We start from the raw sequence: 26,748 nt of genomic DNA on the forward strand, positions 1-26,748 counted from the left end.
GCTTGCTCCGATAAGCTGGGAGGGCAAGGTTGTAAACAGCAGCACGCACGCACTCCTGCCCCGCCACGGGACGGTATTTATAGGGCCGAACGCAGGAAGCTTAGCAAGGGGTGACCCAGCACCCGGGCAGCAGGACGAGAGCCCGGCTCCGCCTTTGCCCCTTGTACAACTCCGCCGGCAATCTCAATAAAACATCTTTATTCTGTACATTTATATAGAGGTGCTTGGGGAACACGGACAAAGGCCCAGCATTAGAAAATTTCAAGACAACAAACCAGCAGTTACGAAGAGCATGGCACCGAGAACAGTCAGGCCGCAGGGACGAGCTGAGCCCAGCCCTCGGCTGCCCCAGAGAAGGCCGCAGCACCCCACGCCTGCTCCGGCGCAGAAGACGCCGGGGCTGCTGCCAACAGCTGGCATCACCCCCCCACGCAGGGCAGCTTTCTTCGGGAGCCTCTAGCACCAAAGGCAGGAGCCTGCCGCCAGCCGGGGCCTGTCCTTGCAGGCACGGGTGAAGGACCGTGCCCCCGTAACACCCGGGGTGGGAGCACAGCGGGATCCTGCGCGAGCAGTGACCCTGAGCCAGCAGCTGCCGTCTCTCCGCTGGGCCGAAGGGCGGGAGGCAGGCTTGCAGCTGGCTCAGTGCTCCTCCCAAAAGGCAGGTGACGCGTGCTGTCGCTGCTGGGCCGCCTCCCCGTCCCTCCGTATACACCGCCATCCCACCAGCTTCCCCGCACCTCAGCACGCTCTCTTTGCCGGGTGCCACCATCCTTGCCTCCCCCAAGAGCTGACACGCGGGGAGCGTCCCTTTGCGACATCCGCCGATCAGCACGGGCTGCCCAGCCCTGCACACGCTGCCTGTGCCAGCAGCCCGGATGCAGAACTTGCTGTCAGGAGGGTAGAAGAGCCATGTGGGTGTCCGTGTGCTATTGCAGGCCCTCTCCCTTCTCCTCAGTCGGGGCTGGCAAGCCGCCGCGTCACACGACGAGGCGGGCTGAAGGGCTGGTGCCCGTGGCTGACCCACATGATTTAACAGTCAACAGCAAAACCAAAAGCCTATGTACAGCTCGGCAGCCCCTGCTGCACCCTCCAGGCTAGCAGGGCCTGGAGGAGCTGCCGCACACGGGAGCTGCGTGACAGCGAGTAAAAAACACAAGTGCTCCGCTTTTCGCGCACAGAGTCCTCGCTGGCATCACCAGCTTTCCTCTCGCAATGAGCCCCAGTGGCAAGGGAAAAAATAAAGTCTTTCTCGAGGAGAAAAAGAAAGAAATTCACGCCACTGTCAAATCACAGCTAAATAGAAGTCACCTTGTTCGGTGTTAGCGACGCAGCCTGCCCCCACACATTAAGGCAAGCGTGTGAGGAGCAGCGAGCTGGGCTGGGCCCTGGAACCGCCACACCAGGGAGCCCACTGCAAACCGCTGCTGCCACCGCGCTGACGGCACCGAACATCCTCGGGAACAACCTGCCCGTGCCAGCACAGGCCCAGGCCCAGCTCTGCCCCGCAACACAGCCCCCTGCTCTGCTGCTGCGAGGAGCAGACCAAGTGCAGACGCTGTCTTCGCGCCGTTCGGTCAGGAGGCTGCGCCACGCAGAGCGGCCGCAGCTTCCTTCGAGTCAGAAAGTGGGATGCTGACGGAGTGCCAACACGTGCGCGGGGACAGGACAGGACAGGACGCCTGCCCGACAGTCAGACACTCCGCTTGGAGTAATGCAAAACCAACACACGAAGGGACACGCAGCAGATTAAAGCCAACCAAGGTTAAAACGGTTAAAAAGTGTCCTGAATGCGTTTTGAGAGGTTCGAGCAAGACCCTGCTGCGGGAAGCAGGGCCTCTTCCATCCCCTCCGCCTGGAGGGATGTGCTGCAGGATCACTGAAGAAAGTGCTGTGTTAACCCAGTGCTCGGAGAGCTGGAATGGGGCCAGATCCCGTATGAGAGATGGAAAAACATCCCTTCACTGCTCGTCTCCAAGGGTTCTGCTCCTCCCAACCAGTAATTTGCAATCAGTAAACAAAGCCAGAACTTGCCTGCCCAGGTCTGCAGGTGCCTCTGGTCTATTCTGAAGGAGGGCAGGGTGATGAAAGCAGCAGGCGATGCGGAGAACGTGCTTAACTTGCCCCTCGTATGGCACTGAATGCGAGAAACTCTCCGAGGCTCCATCTCACGGTGTGGAGGAGGGACACCCATGCTAGAACCGGACAGCAGCAGCTCCAGGCTTCACTCGGAGAGCCACGGGAGCTTCCATCCTTCTCCCCGGTCAGTGGTGAGCGGAGATCTCTCTGACCTAGCGGTAGTCAGAAGTTCAGCTGCCCAGGCCCCAAGGACTCCTCCAGGCCGTTTTCTTTGGTGGTGATGGCTTGGAGGTCAGTGACATGCCCGATGCCTTTGGTGACTCCTTCACGGAAAAGCAGCTTGGCTCCAATCTTCAAGTACTCAGGATGCTTGATGAACCTGAAACAGACAACGGCCTTCTCTCCTGTCCGCAGCTTGTCCTGAAGAGAAAAAGGGGAGAGCTTAGACCCATCTGCCCTATCCATGCCCACAGGAGGGGTGCACGCGGATGCTAAGAGGAGGAAGCAAATGAGCGGGTTGACTCCCTCTGGCTGCATGGCTCGAGTCCCTCCCGTTACTGTTTGCACAGGGGAGGGCAGGAAAACACAAGCTCTGGAGAATGCAGAGCTCATCCCCCTCCACAGTCTTGCTGTAGTTTGCGAGGAGGGAATTCTTTAACACACCAGGAGGAAAAATGGGGAGGGTAAAGGGATGGAGTGTGCTCCTAGGAAGGGACACGGGTACTCAGGATAGCAGTAGCCCCTAGCTTTAGTAGAGGGCACGGGAGAATCCCAGCAAACCTCACAGGGAGGTACATCTTTCTCCGTTTTCCTCCCATGCCTTACCTTTCCATGGATCTTCTCTACGATAGCCGTCTGCCGCACGTTCCCCACGTGCACTGTCACCTGAAACCCCTTCCGGAAAGTCGTGGCATGGAACAACAGCACAATCTCAGCTTCAAACACTGAGCAGATGGTGGGGTTCATTTCGGGGCTCACCATGACCATGCCCTGTACAACAACCCAAAGCTCAGACCAGTTAGGGCCAACCCCCCAGCTTCTGAACAGCACCCAAACCACAAAAATGTCTCCACTCTGGGACGTGGCCTTGCACCCCATTCTCAGCCCAGTACTCACCCTATTTCACAGTCCGTTTCTTTCCCTTCCAACAGGTTTTCTACAAACGTCTTTACCTCATTCCCGCTCTACCAATGGGGGATCCCCAGGGAAGCCTCCAGTCCCTCTCGCTAGACCAGAGAGGAAGCTGGCAACAACAGGACTCACCTTGCGCAGCAGGGAGCGGTCGAAAGGTCCGAGGGCCAGCGTGGCTGCCTGGCCAGCCCGCAGCACGCGGCAGGCCGAGCGGTTGCGTTGGATACTGCACACTTTCAGCCGGAGGAACTTCCCATCGTCAGTGGGACCGACCACCAGGCTCTCCCCTTCTCGGCAGATCCCACTGCCCAGGGCACAACAGCAGGACAGAGCTCATCAGGAGACAGGGAGGAAGTTGCACCCTCCAAGTTCAACCTACACAAACTCCCCAGGGCCGAGGAGGTGAGCGCCTTTGGACTTTTACCCAGGCGTGTGACCAACTAACAGGGACGTAACACTGGTGGGGACAGGGATTTCCTACAGTAGGAGCAAAAGCCACACTATCACTCCTCAGAATACCAAGTATCCCTCACGTGGGGCCCATCTCTCTGCCACACTGTATTGTTTTTGCTGGAGAGGCTGCAATTGCCACCTGTTTTGTGTTAGTGCACTCTAATCCAAACTGCTCTGACCATTCCCAAACGCCGAGGGACAGCTGACTTCTCACGGGGTAGCATGAGGTTACCTTCTCCTGGGATCATGGGACTTGCCTCCTACATTTCCTCCCCCTGCCTGAGGAAGGAGGAAAGCAACGCCTTGGGATCCTGGCTAACCTCTGCTGACTCTGGATGCCAGCGTGCCTTCCTCCAGCTCACTGCAGGTCACGCTCCTATCTCCCTGCTTGCCACTGCATGAGCAACGATCTGCTCGCGGCACCACCCAGCACCCCGTAGGGCTCTGTCCTCCCTTGGCCCAGTTATCTGGCAGGAGTCAGCACGGAGCTTTGTACTGCTTCCACCTGCAGCGGGTAATTCTAACCTTGTGGGAACCCCAGCAACCACTCACACCCACGCTCGTCTGCCTGGCCTCACTTACCTCGACAGAGTTCCGCCCACAACAGTCCCCACCTCTGGCACGGTATAAATTTCATCAACCTGCAACACGGAAACAAGAACAAGCTGCTCAGACACCTGTGGAATAGCACTCCAGAATGAGAACAAACTGCCTACCCAGGGGGCATCAGACACCACTTGAGAGCTTTCATCAGCCTCTACAACCTTTCTGTTGGACGACCCTTTGCCTTTTAAGGGGAAACCAGAGGGAAGAAAAAAAAATCTTCTCTCTGAAATGTGCATCCCTTACTTAGGAGAAAGCCTAGCCTAACAGGCCTTTTTCAAGAAACGAGTCCTTTCTTTCCTTGAACCAATAGATCAGGAGTTCACTGTTTCTCTCCCTGTGGTGTCCGGAGTCCCCAGATGTTTGTCACATGGCACAACAAGTGCAGGAACAAAACAAGCCAAACTATCCTAAAGTACCTGAAACTCTGTGAGTTGTTGCATTAATTCCTCCTGCTCTTTACTGTTGGTCAGTGGAGGAAGGATGTTGAGGAAGACTTTCAAGAGATCCAGGTTCTCCCCAGAAACGCTGGACAGTGTGAAGATTGGGGTGATGCTGTCAGACACAAAGAGAGAGGAGTAAGCACAAGGCCAGAGTGCAGCTGCAGAAGGTGGCTGGGATCCTGAATCTACCCAGTCAGCAAGAGGACAGAGACTACAAAGATAAACAGCCAGAGCAGGAGGGCACATGGGCTAGGTGCAAATCTGCAGTAACCCCTGCCCCAGTGACTGGTTGAGGCGCCAACCCCCTGTCAACCCACGTTTCTGTCTTGGAGAAGCAACTCCATGAAACCTCTAGCACCTTCTGCTCCCAGAGCCCAGAAGAACGCCTGGGATGCAAAAACGCAGAGGTAGGAAACCTGATGTTTTCCCAGATGTTCAAAATGTGCTGGTCTCCCCTGTGGTCGCCCTTTCCCAGCTCCGCACAGCAGCCCAGTCTGAATTGCCTGGTCCCAGCAGAGAAGAATGGTCCCTTACTTGGGAGACTGTGCAAACTGCTGTGCTGCTGTAACAGCATCATCGTCCGAGGTGACGAGCAGGGGGAGCTTGTTGCAGCCCGGCTGCTTCAGAATTCGCTCCAGCTGCTTCACTGTCCGTTCCACGGTGGCTTTTGAACACAAGTCAACTTTGCTGATGACAATGAAGAAGGGGACCTTGAGGGCCATGGCCAAGCCCAAGTGCTCTCGCGTTGTGCCTGCTGCAGGAGAGAAGTGACAGTGTTGGTGCAGTAGCATTCACCACTGTTGGTTGCTTATGTGACAGCTACATCTCCTGGCCCTCCTAACTGCCCACCCTAGGGATTTCACCCCAACTGCTCAGTCCATCAGGCAATGAATAAACAAAATTATTCTTTTAAACAAAAACCAAGAGCATTCCAGAAAAATAAAACCAACCCAGAATTACTGTAAGTGATCTCTTTGCTTCAGAAAGAGGCAGTAGTTTTCCTTCTTGAGCTACAGTTTGCCAGGGAACAACCACAAAAATGTCACAGAAAGATGTGGGAGAACTCCAGCTGCCTTTTCACAAGGCTGAAGGATTCAGCACCCCTAAGAACATGTAAAAGCTTTTTTTTCCTTTTTCCCCCTAACAAACACAGCCTCAAATTCCAAACAAAGCTTCTCTGTCCAGAGCACTGTTTAATGTGGTTTACGGCTGGTAACCCAGCTCTGCTCCCCTCCCAGGCACTCAGAGGCATTGGCCTACAAAAAAATCAGTAGGGACTTGCAGACTAAAATGTTTTTCTGACAGCTACTACTGCTAACAAAGACCTGCTCCCCCCATTCCCCATTTCTATTAGCTCTGTAGACAGCACAAGACTTACCAATGCCGGTGTTGGCGCTAACCACCAGCATAGCAAAATCCGGGCAGTAGCTGGTGAGGCCAAAGATGGTTGTTTTCAGGTACTTGTGGTGGCCAGCCAGGTCAATGAAAGTGATCATCTTGGAGGAACTCTCACAGATCTCTTCTGCTGTTCGGGAGTCACTGTAATTTACCACCTGAGGAACATGAGGACTTGGTGAGTGAAGGAGCCTCAGCAGGCAAGTGAAGGAAGATGCAGCTCTTATCAGTCCACTTTGACCTCAAAATTAGTGAAGAGAGATCATTTACCATGGGTGCAAGAAACTACTTCTGATGCAAATGGGCAAGCAGCACTCAAGTTCACCTACGGGGACACGGAGTTGTGCCACCTCTCCTCTCCCATGTCCCCCTCAGTGCTGTAACAGGAGGGTAGTCCTGTTCTCCTCCACCATCCCAACCACTTCCAGCTGAGTTCAGCAGCCCCCTCCCTCACCTCTCCTTTGCTGTTGAAGCCGAGAATTTCAAAACTGATGCTTGATGTTCTTCCTGACTGGATTTCATGGAGATGCCGGAAGAGGTTGAGACGTGCTCGGCCCCGTCCGTTGTCCAGCTCTCCTTGTGTCAGGACACCCAACAGGGTTGATTTCCCTGAGTCCACATTCCCCAACACAGCCACTCGCAGGTCTAAGAACTACAGAAAAAAGAGCAAAGAAATAATGAAACCTAATTGCTGCTCTGCTGGGTGTGCGTGAGCCCTGCATGGTAATGGAGACGTGCCCCAGAGAGCTTCCTTCCACGACGGACACTGCAGCGTAATCTTGCTCTGATTCTGCTTCTGCTCATGGCAAATCACAGCTCAGGAGTTGTGATACACTCTCTGGTGTTGTGACTTGACTCATCAGCAGGAAGTCTAAATTCTTCCTTGTTTGCACACTGGGCTGCATCACAACTGTTGTCAAAGAAGTGAAATAGTTTCTCGCATCTGATCCAGCCAATCTCTCCTACTTGGAATCTGCCGCAACCACAGCCTTGGAGATAAAAAGCACTGTCCTCAAAGTCTCCCTCTGGCAGCTCTTTAAAGCACCTGCTATGACCCAATCTAGGGTAAAGTGCCTCTAGGGTTTAGGCTCCCATCCCAAAAGTAAGCTTCTTATGTGAAGGCTGTAAGTTTTCCAGCAGAAGAGGACAGCCAAACCTCAGGTCCCTACCTGTTGGTTGTCAGGCACCTTTCGGACAAGCACCTCTGTTATCTTCCTTGGAACGTCGCTGTCGTAATCCACCTCCCTCTCCCGCAGCACCGTAATGTCAGCCCCAACCCTGGCACAAACACAAAAGGGAAGAGTGAGACACGTGCTTGTACTCAGCACCCCTTGTACCTGCACAATCAGACCTGGCAAAGGGAACGGGACAAAAGCTAGGAATAGCAGGGCAGGCGCCTCAGGCTTTGAGCCAAAAGTCCTCTAGCTGCCTTCCTATTTCCAGAGCCTCATGATAAGGGAATTTCAGTCATACAAAGACGTTGTGGAATGGAGCCACCAGCTCCTCTGGGGATTCCTGGAGCCAAGTCTCTGTACTGGAGGCTGTTTCTGCCCGTGGGTCCTGCAGAGAAAAGGACGCACGTACTTCTCTGCCATACGGCGCAGCGTCTTGAGCGAGGCGCGCATCTCCTCCTCTGAGAGGCCCACCAGCAGCCCGTTGTCCTCCACGCCGATCTGATAGACAGCCTCACCGCGGCCTTCCTGTAGTCGCCACTTCATCTGCGTCACCAGGTGCTCAAAGCGGTACTGCGAGGGGTTCACTAGCTTTAGCTGTTTAACAGAGCAGGGAGTTACAGTCACAGCTTGGATGCAGAGGGAACCCCATTGCCCAAGCCAACAACCCTCTAAATCAACCCCATGAAGCAATGCCCCCAACCCTGACCCACCCCTGGGAAACACACCCCACGTTAGTGTCTGCACAGGAGAGATGGAATAGGTGAGAGAGGGTTTCACAGAGGTGCATGCATATGGTAGCAGAACATTCCCATGCTTTTCCAAAGGGATCTGTACCCTACCCAACGTGGGGGTAAAAGACAGCACCACGGGACCTATTTGTTATACACGAGCCAAGTAAGTATGAATGGTAGAACAGCCACAATAAAGTGATCAATGATTATCAGGGCCACCTGCACCTCTCTGTCAAAAGGAAGATGATTTCAGGAAAAACAATGGGTCCTGTCTCCTAAAACAAATTCCTAAAATGAGTGCTGAGATCAAACTCTGCCAGCTCAGCATACTGGGTATTGCTAGGCACAGAGATTGTTCTTTAGTACAGTGCCGCTTTTCTGTCCCTTCCTTTGACATGTTCCCCAGAGGCTGTCTTTGCATAAGTTACTCACTGCAAGGTAATTGTCTGGGAGGAAGATTTCCTGCAACCACAAAAGGCTCACCTTGTACTCGATGTTCCCATCTTCTGCCTGGTCAGAGAATAAATCAAAACAAAGATTAGATGCTGTGCCAGCAGGGACTTCTATGGGCATCAGCTGCACAGATACTCTGCAGCTCGTATTGACAGTTTCAGAGAGGGAAAACTGCAGAAAGATACTGTTAGGTCACAGCCCATTCTGCCATTCACTCCTATACTAAACTGGAACTTACTTTAGGTTTGTTTCTGCTGTTTGCATCACACATGATGAAAACCAGGGGATAAAGCTACAGAGTGACACAGGGCATAATACTGCTTTGGGGGGATTTTTTTTTTTTTTTTACTGCCAGCAAAGGATAGGGACAGTCACAGAGAGTTCCAGTTTCAGAAAGCGTACAGGCCAGCGTATGATAAAGTGTGTTCCCCCCTCCCCATTCACATCCCACACTGCCAGCCACCCCTTCCCACTCCCACCTCATCCAGCACCTTCCGTTCGCCCAGTGTGCACAGAGACAGGGGACTGCGAACAAAAGTTGCTGTATCTTCTCTCACATACTGACACCCTCTCCCTCCCTCAATTATTTTTCCCTTGACTCCTTCCCATATCCCTGCAGATCTACCCTGCGAGAGACAAGGACTACAGACATAAGGGTGCAAGCTACTGACTCCTGTGCAACACAGCAAAGTGGTCCCTGGCCTGGCACTCCTGGAGGACCGGACGTGATCAGGACTGTCTGTGCACAACATGCTCAGAAGAATTTTCCCAGGAAGGGCTGAAGCCAGATGGGGCTGTCAGAGCCTATAACAGAAAAGCCCGTGGACTCATCAAGCCCACTCCAACCGCAGCAGGCTCCAACCCCCACGGAGAACACGTAGCCAAAACCGAAGTAACTTTTGGTCTAAGCTCCACTGAGCCTACCAGAAGCCAAGCACTCTGTCAGACTACGCTAAGCTACCAACGCTAAGCACTTCCTTTTCCTCTGGACACCAATTTGCATGTCAAGAGAGGCAGCAGCCCTCTCCCTGCCTTCTAGCCGAGCTTCTAACCACAGCGGAGCTTCTGGTGGCAAAAGGCCAAGGGAGGGAAGCTCCGAACTGCCGGCTCTGCTCTCGGGCAGCGGAGCCGTGCAGCGAGGAAAGGGTACGTGCAAAAGGGTTTTCCTCTTTTACCATCCTCCGGCTTTCCAGCTCTAAGAAAAACACCACGTCCTCTCAATAAAGGGGTGGGTCTCTTTCAAGGCAGCTGAGAGGAGAAAAGCAACAGCCCGAGACCATGTACGGCCCAGGGCGGCCAAGAAGAGGAAGCCGTGCTGACACCGCAGGGGGCTGCCCAGCTCTCTGGCTGAAAGGACCGAAAACAGAACCGCAGCGGCGGGGGACGATCGTGCCCACGGAGGAGATCTAACAACCGCTCCTCGCCGAGAGGAGCCCTGCCCTGCGGAGGAGCACAAACTCGTATATTTTACCGGGAGCTCGCCGGCGGGGCCGAGCACCCATCCCTGGGACAACGTAACGCTCTCCACAGCCTCCTGAGCGCCGCGCCAGCTGCCTGAGGGAACCAGCACACCCACTTACTACTGATGGCAGTTTTCCCAGTGCCAGCGACGGGGGACACTGCCTCGGAGCCTGCCAGCACCCCCCGCGTCGGAAAACACTTGCCAAATTCCCTGCAAAGGGTGTCACCAAAACCCGCCGAGCGCTTTCTACGAGCCCGGCAACTGGAAAAAAACAAACAAACAAACCACAAACACTCACACCCACCAACTCCGGGGGAAAGCCGAGCAGGGCTTCGTTTCCCATCCCCGGGCGGCGAGGCGCCGCCGGTGGGCGCAGCACGGGGGGCACCGGGCGGGCGGGGAGGGCACAGCCCCGCCGGGCCCCGTCCCCCCGGGGACCCCCCAACCCTCGCCAGGCCCCGGGGCGGCGGTGGGCTCACCTCCGGCGGCAGGTACGGCGGGTTGTTGGCCTTCCCCCCCCGGCTCCGCCCGCTTTTCTTCTTCGCCTTCGAGCCGCCGCCGCCGCCGCCGCCGCTCCCCCCGCAGCCGCCGCCGGTGCCGGGAGCGGCCCCCCCGCGCCCTCGCAGCGCGGCGCCCGCCGGGCGGCAGCAGCCGCCGAACAGCTCCGACACCCGCGAGTCCATGGCGGCCCCGGGCTCCCCGCCCGGGCTCCCCGCCGCCCCGGTGCCCCCCTCCCTCCTTCCTTCCCTCCCTCCCCGCCCGCTGCGCGGCGTCACGGGAAAGCGAGTCCGTGCCGCCTCCCGCCTACAGCTCCCGGCACGCCCCGCGCCGCGCCCCGCTGGTTGCTCTATGGATTCCCCTCGCGGGGGAGGGTGGGAGTTGGAGTCCCGCGGAGGCAGCGCCGCCCGCAGGGTGAGGGACGGGGTGCTGCCGTTTCTCCGCCCTGCTCAGCGGGAGGCTCCGCGGACCGCGGCCTCTCCGTGCCTCCCGGGGGGCGTCCTCGGAGATACGGGGGGCTGGCAGCTCGCCGGCGGGGCCCGGAGTGCCGCCCGTTCGGTGCCGGCAGGCTTCGGCCCCGGCTGCGGCTGCCGTGAGGGGCGGGGAGGCAGCGCGTTTGTGAAGATGTTTGACATCAGGAACACCTCACAGCTGCGCAGAAACGGCAGCGACTCGAGCTACCCAAAGAGATACCGTGACCTCCTGCCGAAGGGGGCTGGCAGCGAAGCCAGCGGGCTCGGGATGAGGCCCTGCCGTGCCCAGCGCTTGTCTCGGTGTCACTGCCGCCAGCAGCAAGCCTCGCTGCCGGCCTCGCATCCCCTGGGGACGGCGGCGCGGGCTCGGCGCTGGTGAACTCGTACTTGGGGATCGCTCGTCCCACCGCCCGCCCTCCGCCGTGTTTTGGAGGCTGCGCCCAATGGGGCCGCGGCCACGTTGTTTCCAAACACGGGGCCGCTCCTCCTGCCGCCGCGGGGCCCCGCTCCCCGCCTCCGCCGCGGTGAGGCGCTGCCACGGAGGCAGCTCCGCAGGCAGCCTGCCAGCGGGGAGCGCTCCAGGCCGGCGGCGGGGGCCTCTCACGGGGCAGGGACAGCCGCAGCTCCGTGACAGCCGCGGGAGATGAGGGGAGAACAAACCCCGCTGAGTGCGGGAAGGCTCCCGCTGCACCGCTTGGGCGGCCCTAAACGGGGACAACCCATGCTTAGGGAGCTTCAGGGCTGGAGCAAGCGGCGCTACGCCGCCCCAGCGCGGCGGGTGGCGAGGAAACGGTGCCGCCGAGCAGCCACCGGGCGGCCCGAACCCCCTCCCCCTTCTCCCCGCCGCCCTCCCGGAAGCCGCGGGGCTGGGCACGGCGCCGCTCCCATGGTGCCCCGCGGCGGCGGCCATTCAAACGCGAGCCGGGAGCCACCGCCGCCTGCAAAATGGCGGCGCCGGGGGGAGCGGAGCCGCCCGGTGTGGCGGCGAGCCCCGCGTCCCCGCTCCTCACCGCCGAGGCGCCGGCCGCCCCGGAGCGCGGGAGGGGGCCCCACCGCAGCGGGCTGGCGGCGGCGGCGGTGCCGGTCGGCCCCTCGGTGTCCGTGGTGTTCCCGGGCGCCGTCAGCCGGGAGAGCTGCTGCCGCTTCGCCTGCGAGCTCCTGAAGCACGTCCTGTACCAGCGGCACCAGCTCCCGCTGCCCTACGAGCAGCTCGCCTACTTCTGCCGGCGGCCGGCGCAGGTGGGCTGGGGGCGGCCGGGGCCTCGGGGGGTGGCCGTGCCCGGGGGGCTCCCGGCTGAGTAGCTCGGCCCCTGATTTGTTTTTTTTCTGACAAACTCTTTCTGAACTCTTCTGGAAAAACTCCACCAACGTTACGAGAAACAACTGGCAGGGCTCAACGTGTTGTTATTTATCCCCTTTTGCTCCAGTTTCCACTCGAAGCATGTTATTGTTGTCTTCTTGCACGAACAAGGCTGACAAAACTTTTTTAAAGTGGCTTCAGGGTGGCTTCATCTTTGAAAGATGGATTTTCTTATTCTTGTGGGGATTTACTGGTAGCTTGATGCAGACTCAAATTGAGCAGCAGTAATGTGGCATTTTCTCTTATTCCTGGACCTCCTGATTTCACGTGAGAGTACCTTATTACCCTTAAAAGGAACATAAAACCCTATAAATCTTCATCAAGTTTCAGGGAGGGCATGTGCCGTGCTTTCTGAAGAATGCATTGGGGCCCTCTCCACTTTTTCATAAATGTGCTAACTGGTTTTTGTTTCGGTTTCCAGGTTGGGGATGTGATTAAAAAGCCACCCTCTGTGGACCTGGCAAGCAAGAAATGCCAGCAGGTGCTGATGGATCTGGAAGGAATGCTCCAGCACTTGGAAGTAATGTTCAGTTTGACTCTGGTTCCCCGGGTCCTTATCCTACTTGGAGGCAGTGCCGTGAGTCCCAAGGAGCTTTATGAGCTTAACTTGGAGGGGGTCTGTGTGAGCAGTGCTGAGAAGAGCCTGAAGACCACATCCTGCGTGCGTAAGCTCTTTCACTCGCTCTTCATAGCAGACGTCTTCAGTGAACTTAAGGCTCTGCCTGTTATGGGCACTGTTGTCATGCTCCAAGGACACCGCGATTGTGGTGTTGAATGGTTCCGGCCCAAGCTCAACTATAAAGTACCAACTCGAGGGAGGAAACTAACTGTTAATTTGTCCTGTGATGGAGACATCAGTATAAGTGCCTCAGCTCCTTCGAGTATGACTTCTGCTTGGGAGGACTACATATGGTTTCAAGCACCAGTGACGCTCAAGGGCTTTCATGAATGACCTGTGCTCTGTAGAATTTCAATGGAGTATTGAATAACCTTTGGTGCTGCTTTATGTGGTAACTTGATCAAATGTAACAGCACATTCTTGTCTATCTGAATCTTTTCTCCAGGGTACCTACTGCCTTCCTGTAGCTGGACCACGTTCTTCCATGTTCATCTCCTGAATTGTCTTTGAAAGCAAATACCCTCTAAGGCACAGTTGCATACAGATACCATGATTCATTAGGAACCCGACCTGAGGCACAGGAAATGAATTAGTGTCTTGGGAATAAAACTTCTTAGCCACCTACTTGTTGAATTGACAAATACTGGATACAGGTTTCTGAGTTTTATTGCAGCCATATCTCTGGTATAATAATGACTATGTTAGCAGATTATTTTGGATTATAGATAATGTATGCGATTATTAATATAGTTGGCCTTTACCACGAAGGCTGTAACTATTTTTATCTACCCCACTGCTGTGAAAGGAGACATTTTCCTGAAGTCTGATCAGGCTCGAGCACTGAAGTGCTTGCCCATCTATTTCACAAAATCAGACTTCCCCATGACTCAGTTCCAGTTTGTTAACAATCTAAGGAGTGGCACTTTTCAGCAGTTGGGAGATTTCATACCTAGCACAGTGTCTTTTACAGGCAATGAAAAGAGGTTAAGCAGTCCTATGGAGGCAGGGGAGCACATTTTCTTCCTATTTTCTACTAACCTTTAGTCCATCAGACCTGACAATCAGTTTGATATACAGTTAACATTAGGAGTAAGCAATTCCTTCTCTAGCCTTCTTCAGAGAAAGTTAGGACTCCTGCCCCAATATGATAGTTTATTCTCACTTAACAAAAAAAAAAAGGCAAAATTCTTCTTGCTTACTTTTGCCTTTCAGATATTTCAGAGTCTTAGACTCTAAAAGCTTCTGAAATGAAGAGGAGGTAAGGGGCATGTCATCAAGTTCAGCACTATCTTTAACTGTCACCTCCTGCACTAAGTCAAAATGTCTTACCAGGAAGCAGAACTTGAGTCCTTTCTTCTGGACTAATGTCTAGTACAGAATGGGACATGGAGGGAGGGAAAGAAACCTGTGAATCACAGTGTGCCAGAACTAGATATCTGCTGGAGTTGTCTTGAATCGTCTGTGCATGTATCTGTAACATTATGAGCTTAATAGCTCCATCCCCTTTGAAGAGAATCTCTAGTCTACTGGCAGTGAGGTTGTTTGCAGTTATCTGCTAGCAAAAGCTGCTTGATGGGGTGGTAAAAGTCCTTTGAAAGGAGATCAGAGGGTGAAGTAACCTTCCATACCTGGTACATATTTTAAGCTTGTCTGACATTTTGGCATGAAATAAGATTGTAGAACTGGAAGGAAATTAGTGAAGTTCATATTTTTGAGCTTGGAGAACACTAGGAGTGCAATCTTTGCCTTACTATCCACTGACAACTGTCATATAATGTGTAGTAACTGCTGAAGTTAGCTCCAGGGGAAAAAAACTGCTAAAATAAAGTTGCCTTATGTACGGCTGCCCACTTGGGAAAGTAATCACAGGTCTCTCGAATGAAATATAACTTGAACTATTCAGTAGGAGTGTTTGGTGTGCTCAGGAGATCAAAGCCCTCCCGCACTTCCACCAAAGCTACTTGTAATGCATATTTAAGAATGCTAGCACTCAAGAATTTAAAGAAGCTTTTGAAAAGACGCCTTAGTTCTGAGGAACAAGGGGCATGCTCCTTACTGCTTTATCCCCCAAATGAGTGCAATGTTACTGCATTAAACTGTTTACATACTCTGTTATACTTGAACTATGAATGCAGCAATGATATGGTGCTGGGAATAAAAGATGACACGATGCTTTTTTACATAGGAAGAGCTTTAGAACTTGTTAATCAAGTTTAGTAGTCATAATCATTATCAAAATAAAATGTTGGCTTCTGTATTGTGATTACATTGAGTTTATTTAATCCCTCAAAGCAAGGCTTCTGTGGGTAGCAGAACAGCTTGCTTCTTTTCTACGTATCTAAACGACAGGTTCACAGCTGCTCCACCCTTCTCACAAAGTGTATGATGTCTTGTGCCAGAAGCTTTGGTTCCTCAAAAGCAGCAAAATGGCCTCCGCGGGGCATGTAAGAGTAACTGACAATGTTCTTGAAGATCATCTTTGCCCAGGAACGTGGTGTATGTGCTATCTCCTCAGGAAAAGCTGCGATCCCTGAGGGAACGTATACTCCAATCCTAAAAAGACATTAGTTAACTGCATTTTCAAAACAGTTCTTAGGGAAAATCCGACTTTCAGAGTCCGAAGTAAAACCTTTTGACTCTGGCAGCTGTCAGGGTGAGTCAGAGAAATTTTACCATTCTGTAGTCTATACTCTGCTAAAGAGCTTCATTTGTATTTGAATCTCTGAGTTCAAAAATGTTATATCCAAAGATGCATAAAATGAAGCCCACTTCACAAACAGTATTGAATCTTGGAAAATGTTTCAGGTTTTTGAGATTGCTGTATAGCTTTGTGATATGAGATAGCACATCTCTATGTGAAACTCAGAAATGAGCTAACTCATTTACTTTCGGATTCATGGTACCAGTATAATAAATTACTCTCTTGAGAGGGAAGGTAAACTGGTTGTCAGTCTACAGAGAACAAGACTCCCCTATTTTGTTTCTAATACCAATCACTTGGAGAGGAGTTCTGCTCAGCAGTGCGTTTCCTGGTCAGCCTCTCTTGTAGTCATCTTAAAGCCAGCAGCTGTTAGAAGGTGTTGGGTTTCAAGTACTGCTCTACTGGAAGCTTGTTTCCTTAGAAAAATCCCTTCCCAAACTGCTTCTACAAGTTTCTGCGTAACAGCTGTAGTTCATAGTTTATCCACCAGTAAGCCATAGCCTTCCTAATTCAGTTTAAACTTGTTAGAAATGCTCATGTTTTTCTGTTTTGTATTTACCAAACCAAGCCATGGATTATGTTTGTTTGTCTGGTAAATCTATAGACCTGTATTTGGAAGACGAGACTGAATTACCTATTTTCTTGACTACAGGCCAGCCTGTGTAGATTTTTAGGTTCAAAGGAAGTGACCTTTAACTTTCATTTATCAAAGAAAAAGAACTGGGATTGTTTTCTCACATAGGCTTAACTTGCTGTTGTAAGTGATCTAAATGCAGGCAAATCTGATTGTCTTGTCTGCAAATCTGTTTTGCACCTGCCGCTTTATTACCTGGAATCATTAGTTAGATGAGGATCCTGGGAGAAGTTCTCCTTGTAGTACCGCATTGAGGGCACAATAGATGATGTCACCCAGTAAATCATCACATTGGTCAAAAGCTCATCTAGCGAGTACTTGCTATTGAGAGAGAAAAAAGCAGCAATTTATCTGAGAGCTGTTTTTCAATACACTATATTGGGCTTATGCCTTGAAGAACCGTTGTTTATCTGGTTCTCCACTCATTTTCAAGCAGCAAATCAGTTGACATCTGTGTGCTCAGAGCAAAACTGCCTGGTGCTGAACCAGTAGCTTGCAGGCAGCCTACTATAAGGTTAACTACTTGTCTTGTAATCTTTCATCCTTAAAATTAACCCAATCTTTTACCTATCTCCTCATTAGCTGTCATCACACTGCCTTTTAATGAGTTTTCTCATCAAAGAGCTTTTGTTTCCTTACCTTTCCAAGCCTCCATCATCTTTATGCAGAAATGATTTATTTGTCCAGGTAGAGAATTTCTCCAAAATATATGCAGCAAGCCCCACCGGGGAGTCATTCACTCCACAACCTAGTTCAGGAGAACAGCAGAGCTTTTGCATTTGCATGGCATTGTAATACTTCAACTGAAGTTAAACTGGACTTTCACAAGTTCCTCGGAGTTTTACATGAGAATTTGGTAGAGAGGTTGTATTTAACTAGCCCTGGCAGTACTTTATTCTTGATGAATTTACCCCTGTGGAGTTCCAGCTGTGACAGTGCTGCAAACACACGTGGCTCCTATGCAAGAGAAGCAAGGAGCAAAACCAGACCTGTCAGCTTCCTGTTGACATGCGGCAGGAGCACACGGGGATGTAAAGGGATTACACTGTACAAAGAGTTTTTAAATAAACTATTTGGGAATGCTGTCCTGCTTTGGATGGGTAATCAGGACACTGAGCACAGTTCATCACCTTTTATGTAATTTAAAGAGGGGAGTGCTGTGTATCCACTACCTGTTCCTGCTCTTTGGGAGCACTATGTTATAAATATTATAAAGGTAGTACATACGTATCACATTATCTCCATGTTTTACTTGTAAAACAAGGATAGTATTTACTTCAGTAGTGATACAGGCTTGCCTTCAGAAAATTCCTTAGCAGTACTCTAGGCTGTAATTTTAGAGTATACTAAGCATTGTGTACTTTCAGGTGCATTTTAGTGTGGCTTCAGCACTGAATGACTTTTTAGAAGATGATGCACACCACGGACTGTTTAATAGTGGGCCTAGCGGAGTAAATTTGTACATTGGCACAACAATTTCCTGCATGTCAGGCCCAGAGTAATGTGCTACAGATTGAAATCATATAAACGCTTTGGCCAGCAACAGTAGGGCAGTCTTAAATGTGTCATCCAGCATAAAACCCATCTGGAGATGAGCATTTTCTGGGCTGAAAGCTGCCTCTGAACTACTTTATTGAGTGTCTGTGGATTAGACCCTCAAATAGCAGACTCGTTTGCAGCTTGTTACTCAATCTGTACCATGTTCAACATGCCACAACTGGTGCTGTGTGAAAATACTGTGACTTTGCTTTAAACTTGCCTGATAAGAACTAAACTGATAATATAGATATTTCTTATGACCGAGTAGGGAATATATATTTTTTTCATATTTACTTTCTACATTTCACAATTCTAGTGTGCTAAGAAGTCCCTGCTGTTTTATCTTCCAGGTTACAGAGTCCTATACTGTGTACAGTGTTTTTATGGAAGCTGCTTGATCATGCCAATTTGCCTTTTTTCCCCCCTTTTTGTATTCTGATTCTAAAGCACGCTTATGAAACAGGGTGAACAGGAATGCAATGGATTCTGAATATCATGGATTTGGTATTTTGTCTTGGTCTTTTTTTGTTGTTTTGTTTTATTTTATTTGACAGTCTGTAAAATGCTCTTGAACTTTGGCTGAGCTGGCTGACATTTGAAAGAACTAACCATGACTCATGGATTTTCTTATATGGCGGCAGCCAAAGAAGAGCCCATTGTGATTTTCTTCCCCTAATTGCTTTGCACTTTGGTGACATGAAATTTTATTGGCCAATTTATTCAACTAGTCAATTAAATGTTTTCGCAACTCTCTGCAGTTATCTTTAGATTAAACTAAGCCCTGGATAGCACTCAATTTTTCACTTAACAATTAACTTTTCTCTGTAGAGAAATTAGGATCATGCTTAATTGTATAGGTGCCAGCACAGATTTTTGTGATACTCTCCTCACCCCTGGAACTTGCTTACTTATTCCTGTGTTCAGATTCTCATGTTAACCAGTTATTAGTCGTGAACTTAGTCCTATTCTAAAGGCAGTTTCATTTTTTGGGAAACATTGGGGAGGAACCTCAATAAAACTTAGTTTTTGGAATTTGCTCTCATTTTTGAACCCTGATTTTCTTGTGATACTATCACCTGTAAATCAATTTTCTTCTTTAAAATAGTTCTGCCAGCTTACTGATCACAAAGACTAGACATACTGATCTGTATTTTTCCAGGGCTGCTGTCCCACCACTTCTTGTCTATTTAAAACAAAACAAACAAAAAACAAAAACAAACAAAAAAAGCAGCCTGGTATCTTGCTTGCCTCCTTTTATTTCTTTGGTATTGTGATGAGTTCAAGCAACAGACTAGGTATTATTTAACATTTCACTTTCAGTTACTTCTGAAAGTTTCAGTGAATAGCCAGGCTGAGATACTATTCATTCTGTAATCTCTGCTAGTGACACCAGTCTGATGCAGTTCTGCTGTCTTTCCTAGTGAGAGAAAGTACTCAGAAGAATACCCCATAATCTTTACTAGTGTGGACTAATACAAATAATTCATTTAACCTTTCTGAGATGGCCGTATGTTTCTTCTGACTCTTTATCTACTGGCCACACTGACTCTGTCAGCCTTCTGGCTTTTAAGATTTAGGGCTGAGTCTACCTTTCTGCAAATTTCACATTACACTTGCTTATGATCTTTTTTCATGTTTTCACCCATTTTTATTTCTAGAAGCTTCAGTTTCAAGACCCTACGCTTCACTTTAAGAGGCTTTTTGCAAAGGGGTTCTTTCCTCAAGAGAAGTGGTACTCCATTTTAAACAGTTTTAAAAGTGATATTTGCAGTGTCCAACTTTTTTTTTTTTTAAGAAAGGTTTTGGTCCCATGTCTTGCATTCAGTCACCGGAATGCATTGCTTTTCGGATGCAGTAGGCCTTTGTTCGACTATGAGTTTTTTTTTTTTTTTTTTTCAAATACCATGAGCAGTTTGTATACTATATATAGCAATATAAAGAAGGTTCATTACCTGCAGTGTCTGGTTTGGTGGCTTGGATATGTAAGTATCCAGATTCTCGCAGAAGATCATACACATTCTTCTGCATGAAGGGGTACATCCGTCGAACGTCTTCCCTAGTGAAGCCTACAAGCCATGGTACGTAAGCCCCAAGCATCACTTGAATCAACTTTTTAAAACCTTGCATGGTGATGAAGACAAGATTCACATGAATCCCCTTCACAGATCTAAAATCAAATTAATGAATAGAAAGTTAAATCAATAAACTTTCTGTATCCAGATTTCTAGAAAGTAAGTCTGACTGGTGCTATGATAGAAGCATTTCATAGAGTCAGATATATCAAGCCCTGAAAGAACCTGAAAGGTTCATCGTGGTTATCATGGTTCAAAAAGATTGCAGGAGTTAGAAATTATACAGCTGGTGCCATCTCCATTCAGCTGCGCCACTGGTATGTGATGCCAGTTTTTAGGTGTTAAATGCTGAGCTATGATGCCATCTTCCACGGAAGGTATTTTGTTTCTTTTCTGATCAGGCTCCCTCAACTTTGCATTTTAGATGGGAAAGTGCTATACTCTTCAGCTGCTGAAAGGATGAGCTCCTTTGATTCCCTTTGCTACTCACTCTGGCAGCATCTGGGCCATGTTTGTAGTAATTCGAGATCCCCAGTCTCCTCCCTGAATATAGTATTCCTTGAAGCCCAGTCTCTTCATCAGCTTGTGAAATATCCGAGCAGTTGCGCGGCTGTCAAAGCCTGTAGGTAAAGAGAAACGCCACACAGGAGACCCGTTTGTCCTAGCATGCATTCCCTGGCCAAAGATCACGGCCTGACAGAGGCAAGTGAGTGTGCTGCTGTGAAGGCACTGCTCCACCTCACTCCTTGACAATAAACAGAACTCCAGACGATGTAAATTCAATGCAAAGAGGAGAAAGTGGAAAGCAGAGATGGCTTCCAGCTACCACTGCCTTCCAAATCTCCACAACCAGCCTTAGAGCCTCAGTCACGTCAGCATACGTGCAGAGCCAAGTTTACTGAACCTCAGATCCAGAATCTGCCTTCCTGCATTCACAGGCTTCAGTGCACAGGGGTCTGGGGGATAGCTGAAGTGTTACACCAAAAACCTTGCGATTCCGATGGAGCCTCTTCATCACTTACCTTTCTGGTGCGGAGCCTCTGAGAAGCCATAGCCTGGGATGGATGGGCAGATGACCTCAAACACCACATCGCCATCACCCAGGCCGTACTTGGCTGGCTCTGTGAGCAGAGGGATGATCTTGTAGAACTCGTAGAAGGAGCCAGGCCAGCCGTGGACCATCAGGATAGGTTGAACAGCTCGTCCATGAGGGACGTAGGGGGGCTTCACATGGATAAAATGGATATCAATCCCTGCCAGACATCAAAGAGATAGATTAAGCTCTGTCTCCATCTCAATTTCTGTTCTGGACTCTGAAGAAGGAGGTTGGCAAAGTATTAATTAGGTTTCATGGCAGAAATTATACAGTCAACCAATGGCAAGAAGATGCCCAGCTGAAAGGGGGATGCCTGGCATTGTAGCTATTTCTCATCTTTTGCATACAGACCAAGGTATTGATCTCAGCCCCAGAAATTGGAGTTGCAGCAGACTGAGCATCCCTCTCCTGAGAAAGTGGTTTCACAGTAATGGGTAGAGCTACACTTAAATGCACAGCATAATGCAGGGAAGACATTGGGCATTACCACACAAAAACATGACATAATGACATGAAAAAATATTCTAGCCTTAGAGCCTGGATAAATTTTGCAGTCTTTAAAGGTGTCTTCAAGGCATCACTAGAAGAAAACAAGAAAACCTCATAGTTAATTAGCACAGGTTCTGAGCCAGAGGAAGCCCATTTTGAAACATACCTAAACTTATTGCCAATGTATGATGGTCTCAATTTATACAAGGTTATTAATAATGTGGGCCACAATAGTGATATTTCCCTTACATCACTAAGCTGTTATGCATACTGTTGTCTTAAATATTCTAACATCTTACAGTAGCCATCAGGGCTGGGCTTCCAGCAGCTCCTTGTGTACCACTGGCAAGAGCAAAGTGAGGGCGGCTGGTATCTGCCAGAGAAGTGCCCTGTGTTGGACCAGGGAGCCACGTGGACCTGCTTGTGACACAACGACCCCCTCACCTTCGATGGTGGTGTGGAAATGAGGGTATTTGTTCAGGATTTCCACTTGCTTGCGCCAGTCGAACTGGTTCCTCCAGTAGGCCACCACCTTCTGCAGGTAGTCGGAGTTGAAGCCGTAGTGGAAAGCTGCCCCTTCCAGCGGAGGCGCGTAGCGAGCCTGGTCGAGGCGGTGGTGCAGGTCCTGCAGGAGGAGCGAGGCTGCCCAGCTGCCCACCCGTACTGAGCTCCAGGGCAGCCACGAGCAGGAACCAACTCTCAAGGTGGCTACCAGCTTTCAGACCGCTCCTGGTACACCACGAGGCCGGCAGAAGCAGTGGCATGCTCGAAATGATCTCATCAATCACTTACGTGGGGAACACATTTTCTACAGATTAACTGTTCCCCCAAGAGGGTCCCACTCCTGCCCTGCTGCTAATTTCTTTTAGGATTTTTGGAACTAGCAACTTCCAGGCCTTGCTGGCTGGAAAAAGAATAAAAAAGTGTGATCAAAGATTGGGCCCAGATGTGTGTTGCTAATTGACTGGATAATTAGGGACAGGTGCTACAACTCATCAAGGCTCTGTCCCTTCACCCTTTCTAGGCATCTCTCTGTGGGAGCCCCTCAGCCCTGCCCTGCTGTAGCTGCTGCTGTCCCTACACCCTCCTGCCCTGCCCCACCGCCTGCAGACCCACTGTCAAACTGAGCTGCTCGAGGTTGCATAGAGGGTCTGTGACATCTGAAAGTCTTTAGGGGACATTGCAATGAATCTGAACCCAGATCTGACTCATGAAGGCTGATGAGACAGCATCATCTAACAGTATTAAGTAACTGCACTGGCATATCTCTAAGCAGTAAGGTGGTGACAGAGTCTCCATCTCTCCCTATATCCCAGCCACTAGTACCTCAATTTCTTTGTCAGAGGTTTCAATCTTGAAGGGGCGGATTCTTTCATCTTCGTTCTCTCTTAGGGGTCTTTCACCTGAGCCCCACCATCCATCACCCATTTCGAGTCTCTTGATCTTGCGTCTAGACATTAGCCAGCAAACCACCATTCCTCCGACCCCCAGAGCGGCTGCAGGGACCAGGACTGCATTCTTCTGTGAATATTGAAAAGACCTAGGGAGGCATAACATTTGCATTCAATAACAGAAGCACCAAGGGTAGTGGGACTGTGCTGAGGCTTGTTTTCACACTGGTTGGGCCCAAGAAATAACAGATGTCCAAACACCCCATGGAGTCGGCAGGGGCTGAGCATTTCTGTTATTTTTGAAGACCACATGCAAGATTTGGGGCAGCCCCCCAGAGAGCAATGAGTTCCACAAATACCAGCTCAGCAATCTGAAACCAGAGTAGAGATATTAAACTCTAACAACAAGAGTCTGAAGACAAGAAGCCTCAAGGTTACATCTACCAGTGCTCATTAGGGATCTCAAGCTCTTGCTGATCATGACTTGCTGATCACAAGGCTCCTGAGTAGAGACAAGGGTCTTCAGCTGCCAGAGGGAGCTTGATGTGCTGGACGTGCCCTTCTCAGCAGTGCTTTACACATAGCTTTCCTACAGATTCAAGCATCTCTTAGGGCAACACTGGCCCTCTAAGATAGCCCTCCACAGGTAGGGGTCTAGGTTGTCTGTTTGGTGCCCCCATTTCTGTTCCACGCAGCCGAGTTTAGGACTTTCTTGAAATATGGGAGCTAAGTTGCCAGAGCTGGTTTTAACAGACGTGTAGCATATTCTGAAGCTCTTTAAATGCATGAGCAATCAGTCCCAAATGAATGGTACTTTCCTGTCCCTCTGACTTGTGGCTCAAGCTCTGCAGCTTTGCCTGGGGATTAGGAGTTGTGCCTGTTGCAGGGGGCTGCAGGAGGACTACAAATGAAAATTTGTTGTTGTCATATGGAGGTGGGAAAGGACTATGCTGTATCCTTTGTTGTTGTCATATGGAGGTGGGAAAGGACTATGCTGTATCCTAGGTCGGATGTTAAATGAAAAGTGGAGGGCTTGGCTATTTCACTCACCTGATGCGGGATAAGATGCTCTCCCTAAATAAAAGAGAAAAAGAAAAAAAAAGATCCTTACAGACTGATCGTGTTGTCTGAATAGTACCAATCTTTGGGGAGAGTGCAAAGAACCTCATCTGCCTTGGGCTTGTGAGCTGTTTAGCCACACGGACACATCCATAATTTTTCTTGTACATTTGGATGAGAAAGAGAGGGAGTGCAGAGGCAATGTTTCTTGGCTGCGTGCTAGCTAGATATCTTGTTTAAATAATATTACCTCCTTCAGCACAATTTAGATAAAAGGCCCTAAACAGACGGGTAGGTGTCCTTGCAGTCTTTCATCCTACGAGTGGCTGTGATACTTCAGCCAGGAAAATCAGTTATTTTGACCACTGCATGGAGATAGGCACAAAGCCCTGCAGGGAACTTTTAAGATCAAGGTTCACTCTGCTCCCAGCCACGCTGTGCTCATTGTGCCACAGGGCTGGCACGAGGAGAGGCTTGTAGGACCTTTACCTGCTCAGATTTCAGTGAGTTGCTATACCTTTCCTACTTCTAATGACTCCTAACCGGATACTGAGCTTTTAGGTCTTATCTGCCTGCAAGAAAAATGAAAATTCCTCCTTGGTTCTATTTTAGCCTGATGGATTGTCTTGCAAGAATAGTTACTTCTGGAAAAAACTAGAAGTAACAAGAAAAAGTTTTGCCGCTCCACCTTACGGAAGGTGGCTGAAGTAGGGAGCTGTTTGGCGTCATAATTAAGGTATCTCAAAACAAATAAAAGGGCACAAATCTCCATGAAAACACACACCCATTTGCTGTTTCTTTTTACCTGCTATCATTTCCCACCACTACCTGTGGCACATAATCTGGTGCCTATACTGGAGACCGTAGCAGTCCCCATGGCAATTTGGTAATGATCTCTGATATCTGGTGTGTGATTTTTAAGGAGGTACCTCCTTAAACAGCTCCTTGCCAAGGCAAAACAAAGCTTCTGTAAGCAAACAATGTCACCCTCCACCTCACGGAGGCTGAGCAGCTTATGCAACAGGTAATAATATCCCTGTGCACTTACATCCCAGACTTTAGCGAGTCGGAGGCATGAAACAAGTTATTGTGGCACTAGCACCAGCTCAGCACTGTTAACAAATCAAGCACGCCAGAGACACAGCTCTCCGAGCAACAAAAAGCAAGGTTCGGTCTAGTACAACCTCCTCCCTAGTCACGCTCAGGAGAAACCAGCTGCATGCTCCCCACACCCTCCGATGGCTTGGCTCAGCCTGGGTTACCCTGCAGGGCTTTCCCCGACCCCAACCACAGCAGAGCCCTGTTTGGGGCCTTCCTCCCCACCCCGAGGGCATCTCACCAGGCGTTGGGAAGGACCTCCTGCCACATGTCTGCTCCTCCTCGCCTTGCTGCAGCTCTGAGCGAAGCAACCCAGGTGTCTCCTCGGCTGGCTTTCTCTTGGCACTGACGCTCTCTCAGTGACAAGGCAAGCCACATCATTGATTGGTGCCACCTATTGCCTAAGTGTGCGCATGCAAATTAGGTTCAACAAAGTTCAACAGAGGCAAATACAAAGTCCTGCATGGGGAGGGAATAGACCTGTGCACCAGCACAGGCTGGGTGCCAAAAGCACAGAAAGCAGCTCTGCAGAGCCTGATTTGAGGTCCTCAAATGAATCACTCAAGGAGGGGACCTCATGGCAAAGGCTAGCTATGTATGGGGCTATACAGCAAACATGTTAGCCAGCAGGCTGGGTGAAGCGATCCTTTCCTCTCTTTGGCCCTTGTGAGACCATGTCTGGAAGCGCAGTGCTGAGGTCTGGTCTTGTTGGTAGAGGACGGAGCAGAGTGAGTCCAGTGCAGGGCCACCAGGCTGCCAGGGGCTGGAGCACATGCTGTATGAGGAGAGACAGAGGCCTGTGCTTGTTCAGCCTGGAGGACAGAATGCAAATGTGTGTGTGTGTGTGTCCATCCTACTGCTGTCTACAGCTACCTAGTGGACAGCATAGAAAAAATAGAGCTAGACTCTTTCTGGGGGAGCAACAGTGGAGGGACAAAAGGTAATGGATGCTAATTGCAACAAAGGAAGTTCTGGTTAGATATTAGGATAAGTTAGTTCCCCATTCAGACACTGAAATGTGTCCCAGAAAGGACACTGGAACAGGGTCCCAGAGAAGATCTGGAATCTCCATCCTTGGAGCTATTCAGAATTTGTAAGGAGCAAGGCACTCTGCAACCTGACCTACCTGGACCTGCTCTGTGCAGGTGGTGGGACCAGCTGACTTCCACGGGTCCCTTCCAACCTGTGCATCGTGTGGTTCAATCCCATGTGCGCCTGGGATTTGCAGCAGCTGAAACAAAACAAAACAAAACAAAACATCAAAAAAGGAAAAGATAAGTTTTCTCATATACCACAGAAACTAGTGCTTTTATTTAGCTCAGGGAACTAGATTTCATTTCCCAAATGGTCAATTAAATCTTACTGGATAAAGGTTTCTTTTTTCCCAAATTGTTGCACAGTGTCCTTGCCGTGTTTCACTTCAGGGATAGCTACATTTTACTGTCAGAGGGAATGACTCCTACCTCCATGCAATGCTCAAAGTAAAGTCCCATTGCCAATGAGATCTGTGGAGATCAAGTCTTGTATTGCTGTGCTGTCAAAAGAGCTATCAGGAGGAAAACCTTGTAAATCCTACATTTGGTTTAAGTTCAATTTATTGCTACACCACAGCTATTTCTGGTTATGCCTGGGAGATGGCTGGGATTACTTAGCTTTAAGGCCTTATTTCTAAAATAAAAGCAGGTCTGGAAGCCTTTTGGAAGATGGCATCCCTGATTGCAGAGGGGGCTGTAATTAAGACTGGAGAATTACTATCAACGAGAGGAAAAAATGATCACCTGGGTGAAAGGTAGTTGA

At 50.1% G+C, this 26,748-nt stretch overlaps 3 protein-coding genes across 4 annotated transcripts; 1 reads left to right on the forward strand and 2 right to left on the reverse strand.

Annotated features, from left to right (window-relative positions):
• Nucleotides 1-181: 181 nt before the first annotated feature.
• Nucleotides 182-10,652, reverse strand: GTPBP2 (GTP binding protein 2). Its single transcript, XM_083831431.1, has 12 exons — nucleotides 10,402-10,652; nucleotides 8,491-8,517; nucleotides 7,686-7,870; nucleotides 7,271-7,379; nucleotides 6,556-6,753; nucleotides 6,085-6,259; nucleotides 5,241-5,460; nucleotides 4,683-4,818; nucleotides 4,243-4,301; nucleotides 3,340-3,511; nucleotides 2,902-3,066; nucleotides 182-2,496 (listed from the first exon to the last, which is right to left on the reverse strand). Exons 1-12 carry the CDS (start codon nucleotides 10,603-10,605, stop codon nucleotides 2,299-2,301), a joined length of 1,848 nt encoding a protein of 615 aa, XP_083687557.1. The 5' UTR covers nucleotides 10,606-10,652; the 3' UTR covers nucleotides 182-2,298.
• A 484-nt stretch (nucleotides 10,653-11,136) lies between these two features.
• Nucleotides 11,137-14,161, forward strand: MAD2L1BP (MAD2L1 binding protein). Its single transcript, XM_083831441.1, has 2 exons — nucleotides 11,137-12,132; nucleotides 12,675-14,161. Exons 1-2 carry the CDS (start codon nucleotides 11,839-11,841, stop codon nucleotides 13,203-13,205), a joined length of 825 nt encoding a protein of 274 aa, XP_083687567.1. The 5' UTR covers nucleotides 11,137-11,838; the 3' UTR covers nucleotides 13,206-14,161.
• A 968-nt stretch (nucleotides 14,162-15,129) lies between these two features.
• Nucleotides 15,130-25,334, reverse strand: LOC310897615 (epoxide hydrolase 1-like; the record flags this gene model as incomplete). 2 transcript variants are annotated; one of them, XM_083831432.1, is made up of 10 exons in its annotated part: nucleotides 15,130-15,425; nucleotides 16,403-16,528; nucleotides 16,847-16,955; nucleotides 19,699-19,913; nucleotides 20,309-20,438; nucleotides 20,841-21,071; nucleotides 21,848-22,028; nucleotides 22,730-22,943; nucleotides 23,845-23,868; nucleotides 25,193-25,329. In XM_083831432.1, the coding sequence occupies 10 exons, from the start codon at nucleotides 25,327-25,329 to the stop codon at nucleotides 15,224-15,226; spliced, it is 1,569 nt and encodes a 522-aa protein (XP_083687558.1). In that variant the 3' UTR covers nucleotides 15,130-15,223. The 2 variants fall into 2 exon arrangements, with proteins under 2 accessions (XP_083687558.1, XP_083687559.1); XM_083831433.1 differs by lacking the exon at nucleotides 23,845-23,868 and having other exon boundaries at nucleotides 25,193-25,334.
• Between the last annotated feature and the right edge of the window lie 1,414 nt (nucleotides 25,335-26,748).

The sequence above is a fragment of the Anser anser genome, assembly GCF_964211835.1.
Source record: "Anser anser genome assembly, chromosome: 3".
In the NCBI taxonomy this organism is placed as follows: domain Eukaryota; kingdom Metazoa; phylum Chordata; class Aves; order Anseriformes; family Anatidae; genus Anser; species Anser anser.